The 18,580-nt window shown below is 35.0% G+C and overlaps 1 protein-coding gene across 3 annotated transcripts in view; it reads right to left on the reverse strand.

Annotated features, from left to right (window-relative positions):
• LOC150100885 (putative peptidoglycan muropeptide transporter SLC46) overlaps nt 1–18,353 on the reverse strand; it is an 87,083-nt gene extending 68,730 nt beyond the window's left edge. For 2 of the 3 annotated variants that reach the window (XM_090401492.1, XM_090401490.1), the window contains exons 1-2: nt 17,532–18,353; nt 6,463–7,379 (exon numbers count right to left, since the gene is read on the reverse strand). In XM_090401492.1, the coding sequence (XP_090257618.1) occupies nt 6,463–7,369 (907 nt within the window). In that variant the 5' untranslated portion in view covers nt 7,370–7,379; nt 17,532–18,353. The remainder of the gene's footprint in view (nt 1–6,462; nt 7,380–17,531) is intronic. The other variant, XM_090401491.1, reaches the window with a different exon arrangement.
• Between the last annotated feature and the right edge of the window lie 227 nt (nt 18,354–18,580).

Below are 18,580 nucleotides of genomic sequence, written 5' to 3' on the forward strand. Positions count from 1 at the left end.
ACCACCATCCTGCTTACTGGAGGCCTGAAGTGGCAAGAAAGAGTTCTGTTTGGACTCTGGAGCAGGATTACCAAAAACTATGTAAAATTTATATATATCATCATCATCATCATCAAGCATATCAAGGATTTAGGCCTAGCATGGCCTGTTCTGGCCTTAGAAGTCATCGTTGAATTGTTTAAGAGGACATCCTGGTTTTCTTTTTCCTAATGGCTTGTACTTTAAGGCTTGTTTTTGTAATCTTTCTATTTTCATTCTTTGAACGTGTTCCATTCATTTAGGTTTATATTTTTTAATTTTTTCTATTACTGATTCTTGGTTTAATTCTTTTATAACATATATATAAAAATTTATATTTTATTTATATTTATATATTTTAACCTTTATATTAATGACATTGCCAGTGGATTGCAAGGGGATATTCAGTTGTTTGCGGATGATGCGAAGCTGGGAAGGATTATTAGTAATAGTGCAGATGTGGTAGCCCTGCAAGAGGATTTGAATAAGCTAGATAGATGGGCAAATGAATGGGGGGGTGTCGGTTTAATGTGCCAAAATGTAAGGTCGAGGTTTGGGAAACATCGATGGGACGCTGCATATTCTATGGGAGGAGTTAAACTGGAGGAAGTAGGGGAGACAAGAGATCTGGGGGTTGATGGTTGATAGAAACCTGAAGTTTAGGGGACATGTTGCAAAGGAGGTGAAGGTAAAACACAGAGGATTGCTGCAATTATGAGAAGGACACTGACCTGCAGAGACAAGAGGGTTATCATTCCGTTGTATAAGTCTCTGATCAGACCACACTTGGACTATTGTTCTCAGATTTGGTCTCCAGGATTTGAAGGGGATAAATTAACTGTGGAAAGGATACAAAGACGGATGACAAAGATGGTTTCAGGACTGTACAAGGATAGTTACGAGGATCGGCTGAGGGAATGTGGACGGCAGAGTTTGGTGGATAGAAGGAGAGGTGATATGATTGAGACTTTTACACTGTTAAGAGGTGGTTACAGGGTTGACACTGGGGATTCTTTCGCTTGGTTGAACAGCGGGAAGGAGTGATGACAAGAGGCCATCCCTGGAAGTTACGAAAGGAAACTGTGAGCAAGAGGGTGAGGAGTGGTTTCTTTGCGTGGAGGGTGGTTGAACCGTGGAATGCATTGCCTGATGGAGTGGTGAGAGCGAGAACGGTCAATGAGTTTAAGGAGTGGTATGATAGACTTTGTGTTTCTTAGGGGGGGGGGGACCTCCCCTCGATGAGAGTCTTGACAGACTTTATGTTCTTAGGAAGGACCTCCCACGATGAGTCTTTCGACTCCATGGAGGCCTGAATAATAATAATAATAATATTTCTAAAATATAAAATAAAAAATATTTATAAAATTTATATATATAAAACAAAAACTATATAAAATTCATAAAAATAGTATGATAAATACAGAAATGATGAATGAAGGCACAGTTTTGAAGAATTTTGTGTGTTACAGCAAAGACCTCTTATTATTCAACTGTTTCCGATGTCAGCTTTCCTTATTCTAGTGCCTATTTCATCACCATTATTATCAAATTCCAATATGTATCCTTAAGGGATGTTCCGAACACTATGATAGTACTACAGATAACCCTTGTATAATGTGGTACTTATACAACGCAGTCTACAAATTATAGTATCCCTTGTTCAACACAATACTTATACAACACGGTTTCGATAAAAACACGGTCTACAAATTATAGTAACTCTTTATCTTTTCATATATTTTTCACCGCGCGACTTAAAAATCAAATTTTATCTTTGTTAAATTTGCATTTTCCCACATCGCGCATATAGTTATAAGTAGCGAATTTATATCAGGGGAAATACCTTTTAGCTCGCATGTTTGTCAATTGTTTACTGTATAAAGTGTTTATTGTTGAAAGTTGTCTTCATTTTCTGCCAGGAAAGCACATTAAAAATCAAAAGTGTGTTAATCTCAAGCTGAGCACTTTATTTTCTGGTGAGTTACAATATGTAATGCTTTTTTATGTAAAAATTTTATTTTTATAGTAATGACCACTTAGAGGGCTTTTGCAATATGGGTGAAAACAAAATTAGTGAATTAAATGATGGGGAAACAGATTTAAATGAGGATGAACTGGTAAAATTAATAGATGACGTCGAACCAAATGGCTGGGAAAGTTCTGCCAAAGATTCTGATTATGATGAATCCGGTAAAGAATTCAGTTTAAAGAAATTAGCAGACAAATTGGACTTGGCTAGAAAGTTAGGATGTTATTTTACGGATAATGATCCCTCAATGGAGCGCTCCAGAAAATTCACGAGACAATTGGATATCTTTTTAGCTCCATATTATGAACTTAATAAAAAATTGCAGCACAGCATAGTGGTAAGCAAGGGCTTATTACAGACTTCTTGATAACTAAACCAGTCGAAGTATGCAATGAGAATTATACAAATGATGTCCAAGAGATTTCAAGTGATCATGACAGTGATGACGATTAAAATATATATTTTATTTTATTTTCCCTAAACATTTATGCATTATGTGCAATGAAGTTTACATACAATTTGCATTTTTATAAGTTTATACTATGTACTTTGTTTCATAGTTTATAATTTTAATAGTTTACAGTTTTAAAAATTTTTTAAAATTAAAAATTATATCTAAAACTAAAAAGTTTTAGTTATAATTTTAATAGTTAATAGTTTTGTTTCATAGTTTTCTTAACTTACATCAATTACCTGAATTAAATAAAAATATTTTTTGTTGGATATGTCATTGTTATTTATATAATTTAAAAAAAAAATGATTTCGGAACATAACCCTACTTTTTCTGTGTGATCTGAGTCTCGCATAACGTGATTTATATAACGTGGCATTTCTGTGGAACCTAACATCCACATTATATGAGGGTTATCTGCACATGAAAAGTTTACATTACTAAAAGCATGACCTCCATGGAGTCAAAGACTCTGTGAGGGGGTCTCCTCTATTACACATACAGCTTATCATACAAATGACGAGCTGTGTGTGTGTCTTAAATGTACTCACATTTTGTGCAATCACCACTCCCAGGTAATACAATCCAATCATTCACCACTCCCAGGTAATACATTCCAATCATTCACCACTCTCCCTGCAAAAAAAAACCCTGCTTCTCGCTCTCTCCATACATAGCTTCCAAGGATGCCCTCTTGTTCTCCCACCATTCTATGAAAAGCATCTTCCACATTAATCTGATAAAAAAAAATCTGTCTGATAAAAATCAATTATCATATCTCCCTCCTCCTTCTGCACTAGACTCTACAAATTGCATTTTATCGCCGATAACCTTTCTTGGTACCCAACATTCCAGAGACCAGAAACTACCTTAGTCAACTGCCTCTAGACCCACTTCCAATATCTCTTCATCTTTTTGAAAATCAGGTGACTAAATTTGTGCAAGTGCATGTGTGGCTTAATCAAGGACTTATACAAATGAGCCATAATATCCTTACTTCTACAAGTAAGTTTTTAGTGTCCTCTGCATCATTGAGGGAATGCAGAGGACACTGACTTACAAGTAAGGCAATGCAGATGATGGTTGTTGATGACAACAGTAGACTGGTAAGCAGTGGTGAGCTGTGGAAATTTTAACAAAGGGCTCGCATCGTCGAGCAAAAAAAAGATCTGCATTTCACACAAAAACTTTTATTAATACAGCTTGTGTACTCCTTAATCCAAAAGTATGAGGGGACAATCAACCTGTAATGGCTATCATTTTTAAACAAATATTTCATGATCTAAAGATGAAATATTTGCACACAATCATCTGTGTTCACTGAGATAGGAGTGTTGTGAGCTTGCTCCACCTTTGCAACGAGTTTCCCGGTGTTGTACCACCTTACCCCAGTCCTGAAGATACTTTCAGGCACAAACTTTGTTTGCTCACACTTGGATAAAGGATTAAACTAAATTTACTATAATTTATTATTGTGTTCATTTATCTTACATAAGAAAAACATTATTTAACTATCAAAATATAATAAGAATAAAATCTTTTATAATCGCACATATGCAATAGTCCGTATTTTTTATAAACAAAATAAATTTGTTTTGTTTGTGCTAGAAGCTTACTTACCAGTGATGTGGAGGATACAGCTATGATATTCAATAAGAAGTTTATCAGGATATTTCATCCTTGTGAAGGTAACATCATGAGAAGCCAGAGTGTAGAGGATATGGTGTAGGAAGGAGGGACTGATGGTGAATGAACAGGAAGTATATGAAGAATTACATCAATTTCATCTTAGTAAGACAGTAGGACTTGACAAATAACTGTGCTTGTCTCATATAGGAATGTTCTATGGAATTAATGACACCTTTGTCTCACATGTTTTAATCTTGAAACAGAGCAAGTTCCAAAGGAGTTGAAAGTAGGAAAAATCATCCCATTCATAAATAGATTTGGGAAGAGATAAGACTGAACAAATTCTAGGATAATCTTATGTGTCTATACTTGTTATTAAGATGTTCAAGAGATTGGATTCAGAAATAGGATTCAGAATTGGGTTGATAATTGCAGTATTCTCTATGATAGTCAGCATGGGCATGTTAGAGTGATGTCATGTTTTATTAAGGTACTTATATAGTAGATTTATACTAAATGTGATAAATTTAGTGGACAAAGGAGATCCATATACAGTAGTGTATATGGATCTTTGCTCCTCAGAGCAGAGGAGCAAAGCAGATGTTATGGTCTTGCAGGAGCATTTATCTCAACAAGCATGTGAGTGGAGGAATAAGTTTAATGTTACAAAGTGTAAGGTCTTGGAATTTGGTAAACAAGGTTGAGATGCATATATATAAGGCCCATGATCAGGCCACATATGGACTGCTGTGCACAGATGTGGATGCTTGGTTTTCAAGAGGATGTCGTAGAGAGGGTCCAGAGAATATTTGCTAATTCAGTGTCAAGTCTATAAAATGTGGGATATGAGAATAGACTCAAGGAATGCAAATTGCAGATCCTTCTGAGAAGAAGGATATGACAAAAAACATATAAATTGATACGAGGCTATTATCAGATTAATGTGGAGATTTTTTATACAGTTGAGGGAGACAAAGGTAGAACAAAAGACTATCCCTGGAAACTGTGCTAGGAGCACATGAGCAAAAGTAAGGCAAAGATTTTTTGATGGAGAGTGGTTGATAAGTGGAATGCATTGTCTGAAAATGTGGCAAGTGCAGAAACTGTGAATAGGTTTAAGACATGGTTTGATGATCTTTTTGCATGAAAGTGTGGAACATGTGGATCCCCTGCAATGAGGAGTGTTGAGTCCATGGAAGTCTGATGTTCATAATAATAATAAATTTCCCACATACTATAGAATATTTAACACTAAATAAAGATAATTGTCTTGAATGGCATGCACTGCCATCGAGCACGATGTCATTTAAAATCTTAAGATGGACAAAGACTAATTTCTGGCTATGCTCCCATAAAAAGAAGACATGAAGGAATCATTCAAGTCCATTAGAGAATAAGTTAAACAGGATGATAGCATGGGCTAAAGATAACGAATACCAGTTTAATTTGGTTAATGTTAAAAATGTTGACACCTCCAAGAAGTCCCAAGGCTCATCAAGGGAGGGTACCACTCTCTGTCTCCACCACTCACCGAACTGCAGCGAACCGCAACTACCATCATCTACACCAATGCCATCTACTACCCACCACCACCACTAGTATTTTCACAGACAATCACAAACAACATCCATGCCTATGGCAGGATTCAAATCCAAAGCCTTTTGGCTGGAAAGTGGATACACTAACCACTTGCCCAACCAGGCCGGCATACTTATACATATTCTGGAATGAAAAAGATTACAAGTTGTGCAGTACACTGACAGAACTGTACTCCAGGAAATTGATGAAGCTAGAGATTTAAAGACATTGGTGGATAAGGAATTGAAGTTCTGAGGGCATATTTCCAAAATGGCTAATGTAGTTCATAGCATTACTTGAGTTAATAAGGAACGCACTGACAAGCAGAGAGAAGGAAATTTTCACATTTTTTTTTATAAGGTTTGATTCAGCCATCTGAATTACTTTGCATAGATCTGGTCACCTGGATTTCTTTGGAATGAGAAAGTGGTGGAAAGAGTCCAGTAACCAAGATTATTAAGTGGTATATGTAGAATGCTTCCTTAGGAGAATAGATTGAGGTTTAGTGGGTTGGTTGGTTTGAGATTTACTGGCATAAGGGCAGCAAAAGTCACTAGAATTTATAGGTTGTGTGTGTGTGTGTTCAAAGAACAGTATTGTATGGATAGAGTTGGTGTGGACCTCCTGTGATGAGCCTTTGAAGTACTTAGATATTAAATATAAATTTAAAAATGAACCACATGTATATTAAAAATGTCATCAGCATTATTAATTAAAGCTACCAAGATTTTTTTTTTTTATTTAAAAGTCCCTTACCTAGAGTTGTAAAAACCACCACACACATGCTTCCTATTAAAAGTAAGAACTGTGATCTCCGATTTCCTGGTCGTCGTTTCAGACCAGTTCTTATATTGTCCACTACACCTTTCACTGAGAATAAGTCCCAAAACATTGTTTTCTTATTTACTGTTGCACTAGTTCTGTTTGTTTCTTTAATTAAAAATACTGCCCACAACAAACAAAGGAAATAACTAACTGGTGTAATTATGAACACAGGAATATATCCACCATATTTAAACACCTGACCCCCAACTAGAGTCCCTAAGGGACCAGCAAGTATGTAGCCAAATTCAAGTACAGCATATCGGAATGCTCTCATTTTGCTAGTGGACACATCAGATATATAACTATAGCATGCAGACATAACCACTGGAAAGCCTCCAAGAAATCCACTAGGTATTCCAGTTGCAGCCAAAACCCAAAGGGGTGCATTTGGTATAAGTGAAAATGTAAGTACAGAAAATCCTTCACCTATCATTCCAATAATTCCAATTATCATAGGGTATCTACGGCCATACTTATCACTCCACTGACCTAACAAGATAGCTGCTCCTATAGAAGGGAGAGTAGATATTAACAAATATCCCAAGTGGTAATTATTCCCAATCTTCTGGGACAGGATATTCTCCTCAGTATAATTTTCCAAATTTGAACACACATAATCAGGATAGCCTAAATTTAGGGTACATGCTCTTTCAACAAAAAAATCCAAAAATGATACCATTCTTGCAACAAGTCCAAACATAAACAGGAACACAAGGGGCTCAACTGTTAGTTGTGCAACTGTCCTTTGAATATAACGAAGTGATATACAAAACCTTGAATGGGAGTACATAACTTCTTGATCTTCACCTACAGTGGAAGCTAGTGATGCTGATGACATGACTATTCATCTAAAAAAAACAAAACAAAAAGAAAATATCAAAACAAGATTTATAGTAAAAAATTTTGAGCATTATATGTCATATATATTTTTTTTGCAAAGAAAAATCATATTTATATATATATGTATTTATTTATTTTTGTGAAGAAAACCATAAAGGAGCGTTTCAATTAACATTAAATGAAAAGATTTGTAGTATCAATAGATAATAATAACAATATTATTATTTAGTGCATTTCACAAAATACACCTATTAGTTTCAGTCTATCTAACCACCGTAAGCAAGATTTTTCTGAACTTTTCTAGGCTAGAGGAATTTTATTAAAATTCATTTGGAACTCATGAAAAACTGCAGAACTATTGCAATTTTTCTTTCAACAGAACAATTTACAGCAGAAAAGAGAAAAGGATTTACAAATTATCTAAAAGAAAAACTCTGCTCTGGTTGTAAAGAATTTTCTCAAATGATGAAAATTTGGTTTCAATGAATTAATTTTTCCTTGAAAAATATAGCAAAAAAAGATTTGTCATATCATTTCAGTTTTGATTTCAATCAGACCAATTTTAGTAAAGGTAAAATTAGGTAACAAACTAATATGACTACAGCATATCGGAATGCTCTCATTTTGCTAGTGAACACATCAGATATATAACTATAGCATGCAGACATAATACAAAATTTTCCACTCTTCTGGGTTACAACTCTTGTTGATCACCCACACCAAGGACACTTCAGCATATTCCCTTAATATACATGATGAGGCCCTATCCAGTCCCCCTCATCATTACATTTATTAACTTTTTTTATTTATTTACTAACATTTTCACTATAAAAGGAAAGGGACTAGAAATATGCAAAATATTGAACAGGGTAAGAGGTGATGGGGAATGAGAAGTAAAAGCTGTATAATTATGAGTTATGTGAGTAAGAAAGTAAAAAGTAGGCATTTGCATGAAGAGTAGGATATGAATGCAATGCACTGCCAGATTTAGAAGTATGTGCTCTGATAATGAATATGTTCAAGGTGAGGTATAACAGGAATTGCAGCCTGTAATGGCTTCTCATGTATTAGCATTATTTATTTTCCATGCTTTAATATTAGTTCCAGAACCTCTATGTGACATGGAAGGAAATAATACTAAAATAATCAAATCACAATTTATGAAATTTTTTCTTTTATTTTTAGCTTATGTAGTTTTGGGATAAATAATTTTACTTTGCCTAATTTTGTCACTACAAATGATCTACTCTGCCTGACCAAATCTGCTCTCCGAACAATAGACTCAGGTTCAAATCCTGCTATAGCATGAATGTTTGTGAATATTTTTAGGTGGAAGAAGAATGTCACTGGACAGTGTGAGACCATCTTGCTTACTGGAGGGGGGGGGTCTGAAGTAGCTTGAAAAAAGTTCTATATATAGTCTCTAGAACAAGATTTCGTTACTCCTCACACTCACAATACTAGTACTAATGTAATTAAATTTGGCAGCCTTTTATATAAGAGTGGTATTCACAATAAACAAACAAACAAAATAATCTTTATAAGGCCTTTTTCAACTGAGTTGAATTTGATCTCATATGGAGATAGCAGGGTTTTTGTCTTCTGGAAACTTAGGTTTATCATCTCATATAAATGCAAATTGGCCAAGAAAAGAACACATGCAAATTTAGAGATAAAAATACTATTGATAGGAAGTATGTAAATAGTGGACGGTGAGGTTGATGGTGTAGATAGAGGATTAAATATCAGAGACAGTGAGTTGTGTGGAGTGTGCCCTCACACGATGAGTTTTCGGAGGTGTCATAATAATAATAATAAACAAAAGTGAAATAACTTGATATAACTTCAACAGAGATAATAAATACCAAACTTCGTTAAATTCCATTCAGTTACAATGGAATTATTACTAAGAGTTTGAAATATTTTACCAAATTTTGTGAATACAAATCATTCCACTGAAACCAAAATCACATGGACAGAATTTATTGTATATTCTAAATACCAAATTTTATAAATTATTAAATTAATCTTATAGCAATAAATTTCACTATTGACATATATAATTTTAAAACATCTGCCACTGTAAATGGTGTGACTGAAGCAAAAGAGATGGTTCAACAATTTAAGTATTCCAATGTCAAATTCCAATAAAATGATTCCGGGTCCAAAGTCCAACAATAACTTGGATATAGACAGAGACAAAGAGATGGAAAAAAATCAGTCTAACAGGTGATTATGTATTTTACAATATGTAACAAAAAATGGATTGCCAATAAGCATGAGAAATTTTTTTAATGTTGCTCTCACCCATGAAAGGTTGGAAACCTAGAGTGCATTTTTTTAAATTAATTTTTATATTTTTATTTTTTACATAATTTGGGAACCCTGCTCTAGACACCAACCATTAAAACTTTTTCAAGTTACTTCAGGTCTCCAAAAAAGTATGGCAGGATTCAAAACCTGCAACCAGTTGGCTGGAGAGCAGATGCCATTCACCCAGCAACTAGCAACATGCTCATTGAAAATTTTCCAAAGCACAACTTGACACTTGGATTGCTATAAATATGTCACAAACATCATGATAGTTCTTGAAAAAACTATGAAAATACCAACAAGTAACAATTCAAGCTTGAAGAGTTTCAAACTTATAAAAATATAATATTATAAAAAAGATACTACTATTAAACTTATTTGGTTCAACAGATATGTTGCAGTGTGGTAGTTTGCAGTCTTTCATTCCAGATAATTAACCTATTTTTTTTTCTATGCTATATTTACAGTATGTTAGGTTCAAGAGCAAGTTAATGAACAGTGTCCCTACCCCAAACATTTTCTAGTGAGGAAGGTATACTGTAAAAGTAATCAGAGATGATAAAGTGATTTTAAAACAGAAGACATGCTATTCTATGCATATATTTTATGCATATTTTATTTTATTTCTAAGCATATATTTTTTATTTTACTTCTATTTTTCTATTATCTAGGTACATATTTTATGTGGAAAGTGGAAGAAAAATTACTATGACAGGATGACACTGACAGAATGGTAGATGATGCAGAGGATTTATAAGTGTATTTCATCATCATGAAAGCAAACATGAGAAGCTAGAGTGTAGAGGGGGTATGACAGAGGAGGAACTGATGGTGAATGAGGAATTAAGTAAACTACATGTTAATAAGGTAGGACTGGATAATATAGCATCTTGTGTTTTGAAGGAATGCTCTAGGGAATTAATGACACCTTTGGCACACCTGCTTAACATTAGTTTGGCAACAGGGCAAATCCCAAAGAAATGGAAGGTGGGAAAAATTGTTCCACTTCACAAAGGGGAGGGGATAAAACTGAGACTACAAATTACAGGCTGATCTGAGGTATCTGGAGGTATTAGGTTGTTAGAGAAGTTGATAAGGATTAGGATTTAGAAATAGGTTGATAATTGCAGTATTCTTTATGATGGTTAGCATGGGTTTGTTAGGGAAGTCATGCTTTAGCAATCTGCTTACATAATAAATAGTGACAATTTGCTTGATAGAGGAGATGCATATACAGTGGTGTACTTGGATTTTTCAAAGTACTTCGATAGACTGCCATGTGACAAGCTGGTAACTAGATAACAGCCTACTGAGTTGGACAGCTGATGAACTGATGATGCAGTATTCTTTATGATGGTTAGCATGGGTTTGTTAGGGAAGTCATGCTTTAGCAATCTGCTTACATAATAAATAGTGACAATTTGCTTGATAGAGGAGATGCATATACAGTGGTGTACTTGGATTTTTCAAAGTACTTCGATAGACTGCCATGTGACAAGCTGGTAACTAGATAACAGCCTACTGAGTTGGACAGCTGATGAACTGTCAGATAGGCATCAGTAGATTGTGTATGGAGGAGTGGAATCCCAAAAGAGGAAAGTCATAGTGGAGTGCCACAGGGATCTATTTTGGGACACTATTGTTTAACTGTTACATTACTGACATTGGGACTACCATAACTGGAGATATGCAGTTGTTTGCTGATGATGCACAGTTAGGAAGAACTGTGAGAAGTAGAGATGTTGTGGCCTTGCAGGAGGATCACAATGTGAATGGGCAAGTGAGTAGAGCCATCAGTTTAATTTTGTAAAGTGCAAACCTTGAATTGGTAGGCAAGGTTCTAAAACTTGCCTAACAAATCAGAATATACAAAATTTGCAGAGTACAATTAATGGGGAAATTTAGAAGGAGGTAAAAGAGATGAGGGATATGGTGGACAGATACTTGAAGTATAGGAATCACATTGCTAAAATTATAAGAACATTAGAACAGATTATGGCAATAATAATTATTATTGTACAGGCATCTCCATGTAATCTGAGGACACATCGTGGAAGACCCAATTTATTCACACAATCTATCCTACCTTTCCTTGAACCCATTAACAGACAAAGCAGTAACAACTGACTCTGGCAACCCATTCCATTCATTCACAACTCTCCTTGTACTGCTCATGGGCTTGCTGATCGCCTTTTTCATTATATTCTTTCTACAACTTTATTTGGAATAAGAGAAAAATTAACCATAACCTTAAAATATCAGTATATAATACAGCATTCAAGCTAATTTTAACTTATGGACTTGAGTGCTGGATTACAAATCAAACAGTTGACAAAAGACTAGAAACCGCAGATATGAATATTCTGAGAAAAAGTAGGGGTAGGGGTGCAAACAGATCATATGCACTGAACATATCACTGAAGTAATCCTTAGTGGCATGGAAACATACATTCTCCATACTATTCTGAACTGACATTCCCTAACTAAACTCTGGTTCACCAAAAGATGTGCTAAGGCTGTACATATAAAAAATCAAGCATACCACAACTGGCTCACATCAAGAACTCCATCCTCCTTCAGTGCATATACTCAAACCTGAAATAGCTGCAAGAAAACTATCAATACTTCCAAAATAGTTTGAAAGAGTGAAAAGCAGGAAACTTGCAGACTATCCAAATGGCAACTGAGCCTTTTGGTCTCTTGCCAAAGCAATTGGTTGTAAACTTTGCCCAACACTATTCCCACTCCCTATCATACCAGATGGCTCTATTGCATCATCACACAAAGAAAAAGCCATTCTTCTGGCTTCACACTTTGCCTCCAATGCATTCATGCATAACTGACAATGGTAAATGCCCCCCCCCCCAACCATTCGAGATGCCCAATATACAATGTCCCCTTTGCTAGTTGGTACATCACTCATATCATCTCTTTTTATCTGGAGTTTTAAACCACATTACTTTAATCTAGCTTCACTTCCACTCATCAAGCAAAAAAATTTGGCTTTCCTACTTCTACTCAACTTCCTACTACAGACTTTTTTTTTTTTTTTACTAATATCACTAACATATCTCCTGTTTCACGAGAATTTATAGCCCACATTCACATTAAAGGACTCCCTTAATTCCGCCTCATAATTAATGTCTGCACTTTTATACCTTTTGTTATCCTCCTGAAATCCCACATATGAACAGCATAGTCTAAATGGCATCACCAACCTTGTAAAGAGAGCAACGTGAATACTTACATGTCCTTCTTCTTAGCAACCTGTTATTCCTTTGTATCATTCTCACTTGCTGTGCAGTGCAGTCCTTAATTTTCATTCCATGTCCCCCATAACTCTAAGATCAGCCTCATTTCATGGGCAAAATGTCATCAATTTAACATGTCAACAGAATTCCTTCACTTGGTTGCACTCTAATGAATTTAGTTTAATCCTTTATCCAAGTGTGAGCAAACAAAGTTTGCACCTGAAAATATCTTCAGGATATTTTTCATCTTTACCTATAGGAGTTGCCAAGACCTCGCCATTGCTTCTGCCTGGTATCTCCACTTCTGAGCCTGGCTCCCACTGAAGAGACCTCAATAAAGGTCGAAACTAGCCTGGGTAGTGGCACTTCCCTTACTGCATAACATTATACATATCCGCAAGGAGATGTATTTTGCATTATGGGAGATACTGAGATAGGAGGGATGTTAGCATGGTCGACCTTTACTACGAGTTTCCCAGTGTTGTACTACCTTACCCCAGTCCTGAAGATATTTTCAGGTGCAAACTTTGTTTGCTCACACTTGGATAAAGGATTAAACTAAATTCATTATAGAATTTCTTCACACCGAATTGCATAATGTCACACTAAGTTACAATGAATTGACATCTATTAAGATGAATTAAAGATTCCAAGAAATTATATACTTGGTTTAATCCTTTATCCAAGTGTAAGCAAAACAAAGGTTGCACCTGTTTCAGGACTGGGGCAACTCGTATATAGAAGATAATGACTTCACATCACTTGCCTTAGTATCCCATAATCCCATAATGCAAAGCACATCTCCTTGCAGACATGTATAATGCTATGCATTATGGGAAGGGTCACTACCCAGACCGGTTTCAACCTTTATTGAGGTCTCTTCAGTGGGAGCCAGACCCAGAGGTGATACTAAGGTTGAAGTAATGCAGAAGTCATATTTTCATATATGAGTTGCCAAAAGGTGTCAGACCTTCAGGCACAAACTTTGTTTTGCTTACACTTGGATAAAGGATTAAATCAAGTATATAATTTCTTGGGACATTTAGTTTATAGTATAACCAAGTGAAAAAACTTCCAACAACTTTCTCTAATCCACCTTTTGGCAACTCGTATATGAAAATATGACTTCTGCATTACATTACCTCTGGGTCTGGCTCCCACTGATGAGACCTCAAAGGTCGAAACCAGTCTGGGTAGTGACCCTCCCATAATGCATAGCATTATACATGTCTGCAAGTAGATGTGCTTTGCATTATGGGATACTAAGGCAAGTGATGCGAAGTCATTAGCTTCTATATACGAGTTGTCCCAGTCCTGAACAAACTTTGTTTTGCTTACACTTGGATAAAGGATTAAACCAAGTATATAATTTATTGGGATCTTTAATTGATAGTATAACCAAGTGAAAAAATTTCCAATGGCATCCATTATCATTTTCCATATTATTCAGATCTTGTAGATATTTGTTCTGAAATTGCTCGTCACCAAGCCCTGCTTTTCATCATTATGACTGCAAGTGTAAGATTGTGTGTTCTTGATTAGTTTAATGGTTTTAATTCACAAAACCAAAATAATAAAAAAATAATATTTATTTATTTATTTACTTAAGCCTTTCGACTCATTCACTGTGTTCTACATTGGTAAGCTGAGTGGTAGACAGGATTCTTGTGGTATGGGGGAGATATCATACAGAGCATTCTTTTTGTGTAGGATAGGAGAATAGGGAACATAAAAAAGCTATACAGAAAATCAATGAAGATAGAGGTTAACATTCATTTAAAGAAGACATAAAATTTGATGAGTGATTTCCATTCATATGCTTGTGGATTTTGTGGGAATTTTGATAATACAGTAGTAAGAAATATAAATAATGACATATTTCATTAGTACACTTGCTCCAAAGATTAAGCGTCTAGGTATAAAGCATACGATTGTTAAAGTTCAGATTTTCGAACCTTCTAGAAAAGTTAATTTAACACAGTTTAACAGTTTATACATAACTTTGCATAAAGTTTATTCATAGTTATACATACATATGAGTACTGCTGGCCTGGCTGGCCGAGTGGTCATATCTGCTCTCCAACCAACAGGCTGGAGAGCAGATAAGGTTCAAATCCCATCATGGGCATGAATGTTTATGAGTGTTTTTACGTGGGAGATGGATTCCATCACCCATTGCAAGACCACCTCCCTACTTATTGAAGAAATGAAGTGGCTTGAAAAAGTTCCATGTTTGGTCTCTAGAGCAGGGTTTTTGGACCTCGTAAAAAAATAAATCAATAATGAATAAATCAATAAAATAAAAAAATAAAAAAATCAATAAAAACAGGGGAAAAAAATCCTTAACCCACCCACAGTATGAATGGACTATAGGTTTATTAGAATCCTTTCACGGGGAAGAGCCACATTAAAAAAAAAAAAAAAAAAAAAAGTTTATACTTAAATGAACTATCTCTACAGATTAGTGTGTTGAATTACTATTTGCTAGGCAAGTCATTGTTTGGTAATGAGAGTTGGAGTTGTGTTCATTTGAAATTACTACAACTGATATTAGGAACTAAATGATGTTCTTCATGAAGGACTTCAGCGAGATAGAAAAATAAGTATAGGTATATATTTTTTTTTGGTCTTAAGCAGTGTATCAGATTCACAGTAAAAACTTCAAGGATTAGCTACATTTTGTAGAGTAAAGAAATTTAATTAATGCTCAACACTGACTTTCATACTAAAATCACACCTATATACAAAATATACACCAAAGATAAGACATTAATAAGTGGTGATAGAAAAACTATAGTCATCAAACTTAACTAACATTTGTAAGATTTGACACTTATTTATTAATACAAAATAAACTACATTAAATGACATAAGATAAGAAAAAATGAATTTGTAATAATGAAAAATACATAAAATCTGGTGTGTAGTAAACAAACAGTTCAGTTCCTATAACATATTATAATGTAATGAGGAGGAGCCTCACAGCTCAGTTGGTATGAATGACATCCTTGGTTGGAAAGACCTGGGTTCAAATCCTGTCTCGGATGCAAAGAATCTTTATAAGGACTTTAAGTGAAGGTGAGTTAGTTGGTCTCACATGGGGAATGGCAGAGTTTTTGCTCCCACAGAACAGGTAAACTGGCCATTAGAACACAATTTACAAACATAACACATTGGCTTTAAAACCTCAGCTGATTCAGTCATAAATTGAAAAAAAGAACAATCACTGCATAATAACTCATTCAGTTAATGAAGTTAAATTTGGGTAAGGCTAAGAGTGTTCATTGATGGAATTAGGATGTCACACCACTATAACATAAAATAACTGGGTGACAAGTAACTTTTTATTTGCATGGAGGATGGTTGGACCATGGAATTCAATGCTTGATACAGTGGTGAATGTGCAAACTGTAAACGAGGTTTACGAAGTGGCATGATAGACTGTGTTGTTTATGATGGGCCTCCGATGATGAGTCTTATGACTCTATGAAGGTTTGGAATAATAATAACTTTGAACTGTAAAAATCTATCAGTTAAGGCTTAGAATAATAGTTTTTTTTTTACATTATTTTTGTAATTAATCAGTAACAGCATTGAAGCATACTCTCTTGGATAATTTCTCAGATAATCAAACTCTTTCCTAAATCTCAATAAACATGGATGCATTAAATGAAAGTGCAAACTTTGGGAGCCTGTAATACTAAAACCACTTTATTCTAAAGTCATCCTAGGTCGCAAAGTGGATATCACCTCCATTTTCCAATCCACAGGTTATGGATTCACATCTCACAGACATCCAAGCTGCAACTTAGATATCTGTGCAAGTCTTAAGGCAGCTCATGAATTTCATCAGTTGATGTGAGACTACTTATTGGAGACCTAAGTGATGATGACAATTCATCCCCATTTTTCATGATGTCAACACCTTGTATAATGCAGTACATTTCAAAACTGCTCACTCTACTGAAAGAGCTATAAAAATTAGATACATAATTAAAGGGTGGTAATCAACAGGGAGATAGAGTTTAGGAGACAGTGAAATAAATACAACACAGAGGATTGCACCTATAATGAGGGCACTAATAAAAAGGGAACGGGAAGCAACAGTCCTTAAAAGTCATTATACAACTATAAGACCGACCTTGTATTTTGAATTTTGGTCCCCTATTTGGTGGACCATCTCCATTTGGTGAAACAATGGTGATAGTCACTGAAACTCTAAGAAAGGTTAAGAGATGAATAATTGAAATAATATTAGGAATTGCAGAGAACTGAATAAGCTCTACTAGAACAGATAATGGGGATGTGAAACAACATTTAATGTTAATTTAAATTAATGAACTGTTGCTTGTAAGGGGGATTACGAGCAACAGTTGTAACATCAGAACATGAGGCCATGTTACTGAAAGTTATGTAAGGATTTGGTGAATAAAGAGGAACAAATTTTTCACTTGAGATGGACATGAACGAAATGTAATGTTGAGGATATGCCCATCTTTCAACATGGGCTTTAGTGAAAGAGCACTAAGCTCCTCCCTTCCCCCAAAGTGAAAATCTATTATAATTTAGTATTGTCCATACATCACCAAAAATTACCTGACAATCTTCTCTCTGACTTCTTTCTCGTTTCTTACTGCAATTTCGTAGTCATACTTCAAGTACGGCTTCTGCTGTCGAAGTATATTAATTGTCTTGCGAACAGAAATAGTTCTATGTGTAATAAAATCATAACTTCATTTAAATGTAATTTATATCTAACTATCAGCAGTTATTCGATGTAATAACTACAAAATAAAAGAGAGAGAAAGAGAGAAATGAACTTTAGCACTTGGCAACAGACCAAAATTAGTATTGGTTTCGGTTTCGCCCATGAGGGTAACGCATTCGTGCATTATGATGTCTTGAGGGGAAAAATCATTGGAACGATACAATGTCACTTCCAAGATACATAAAACTTAGTTTCATTATACTTTGGAACGTGCACAAACTTACCAACATCGGTTAATGCTACTTGTTATTATCTACTCTTGAGACCACACCATGTGCTGAATGCAAGAAACGGGAAGAGAACTGTTCGAAATCGCATCGCAAAAATTCTTCGTACTACTCAATAAATGCTTAAAAATATACAGACGGTAGAAACACTGTTTGATGCTCTATCTCCTTAGTAAATTATCGATATATCTTTCTCTCACGGCTGAAATCAGCAAACACGACAGCCACAGATAAATCATTTTCTCATTACATACAACTATGCGATGAGACAGACTAAGATAAGAATAATACAGATTTCTGAGTTTTTGAAGAAGGAAAGATTAGTTTGTATTATTTTGCATTTTATTCAGCTAATCGTTCAGAAAACTACGCACATAACTTGCGTAAATTAGAACGGAAGAAACCAGCTTTTCCCCCCTTGAACTTTATGATGGCATTACTTTACGAAAGCTACTCTTTAATGAACACCTCCACATGATCTAAGTGTCATGTGATTGGTGTTATTGAAAGTGATGTTATCGGTTGGTTTAAAGTACTTTTACTTAAGAGTGTGTGTTTTTTTGTTTGCAATATGGAGCTTTGTTAATTATTTTTCGTGAATACTTTTTTTTTTTTTTTGTGCGTGTGTATCGGATTTTTTTTTTCTTTTC

Source organism: Typopeltis vanoorti, chromosome 12, assembly GCF_054136105.1.
Source record: "Typopeltis vanoorti isolate ZY-2024b chromosome 12, IOZ_Tvanoo_1.0, whole genome shotgun sequence".
NCBI classification, from domain to species: Eukaryota; Metazoa; Arthropoda; class Arachnida; order Uropygi; family Thelyphonidae; genus Typopeltis; species Typopeltis vanoorti.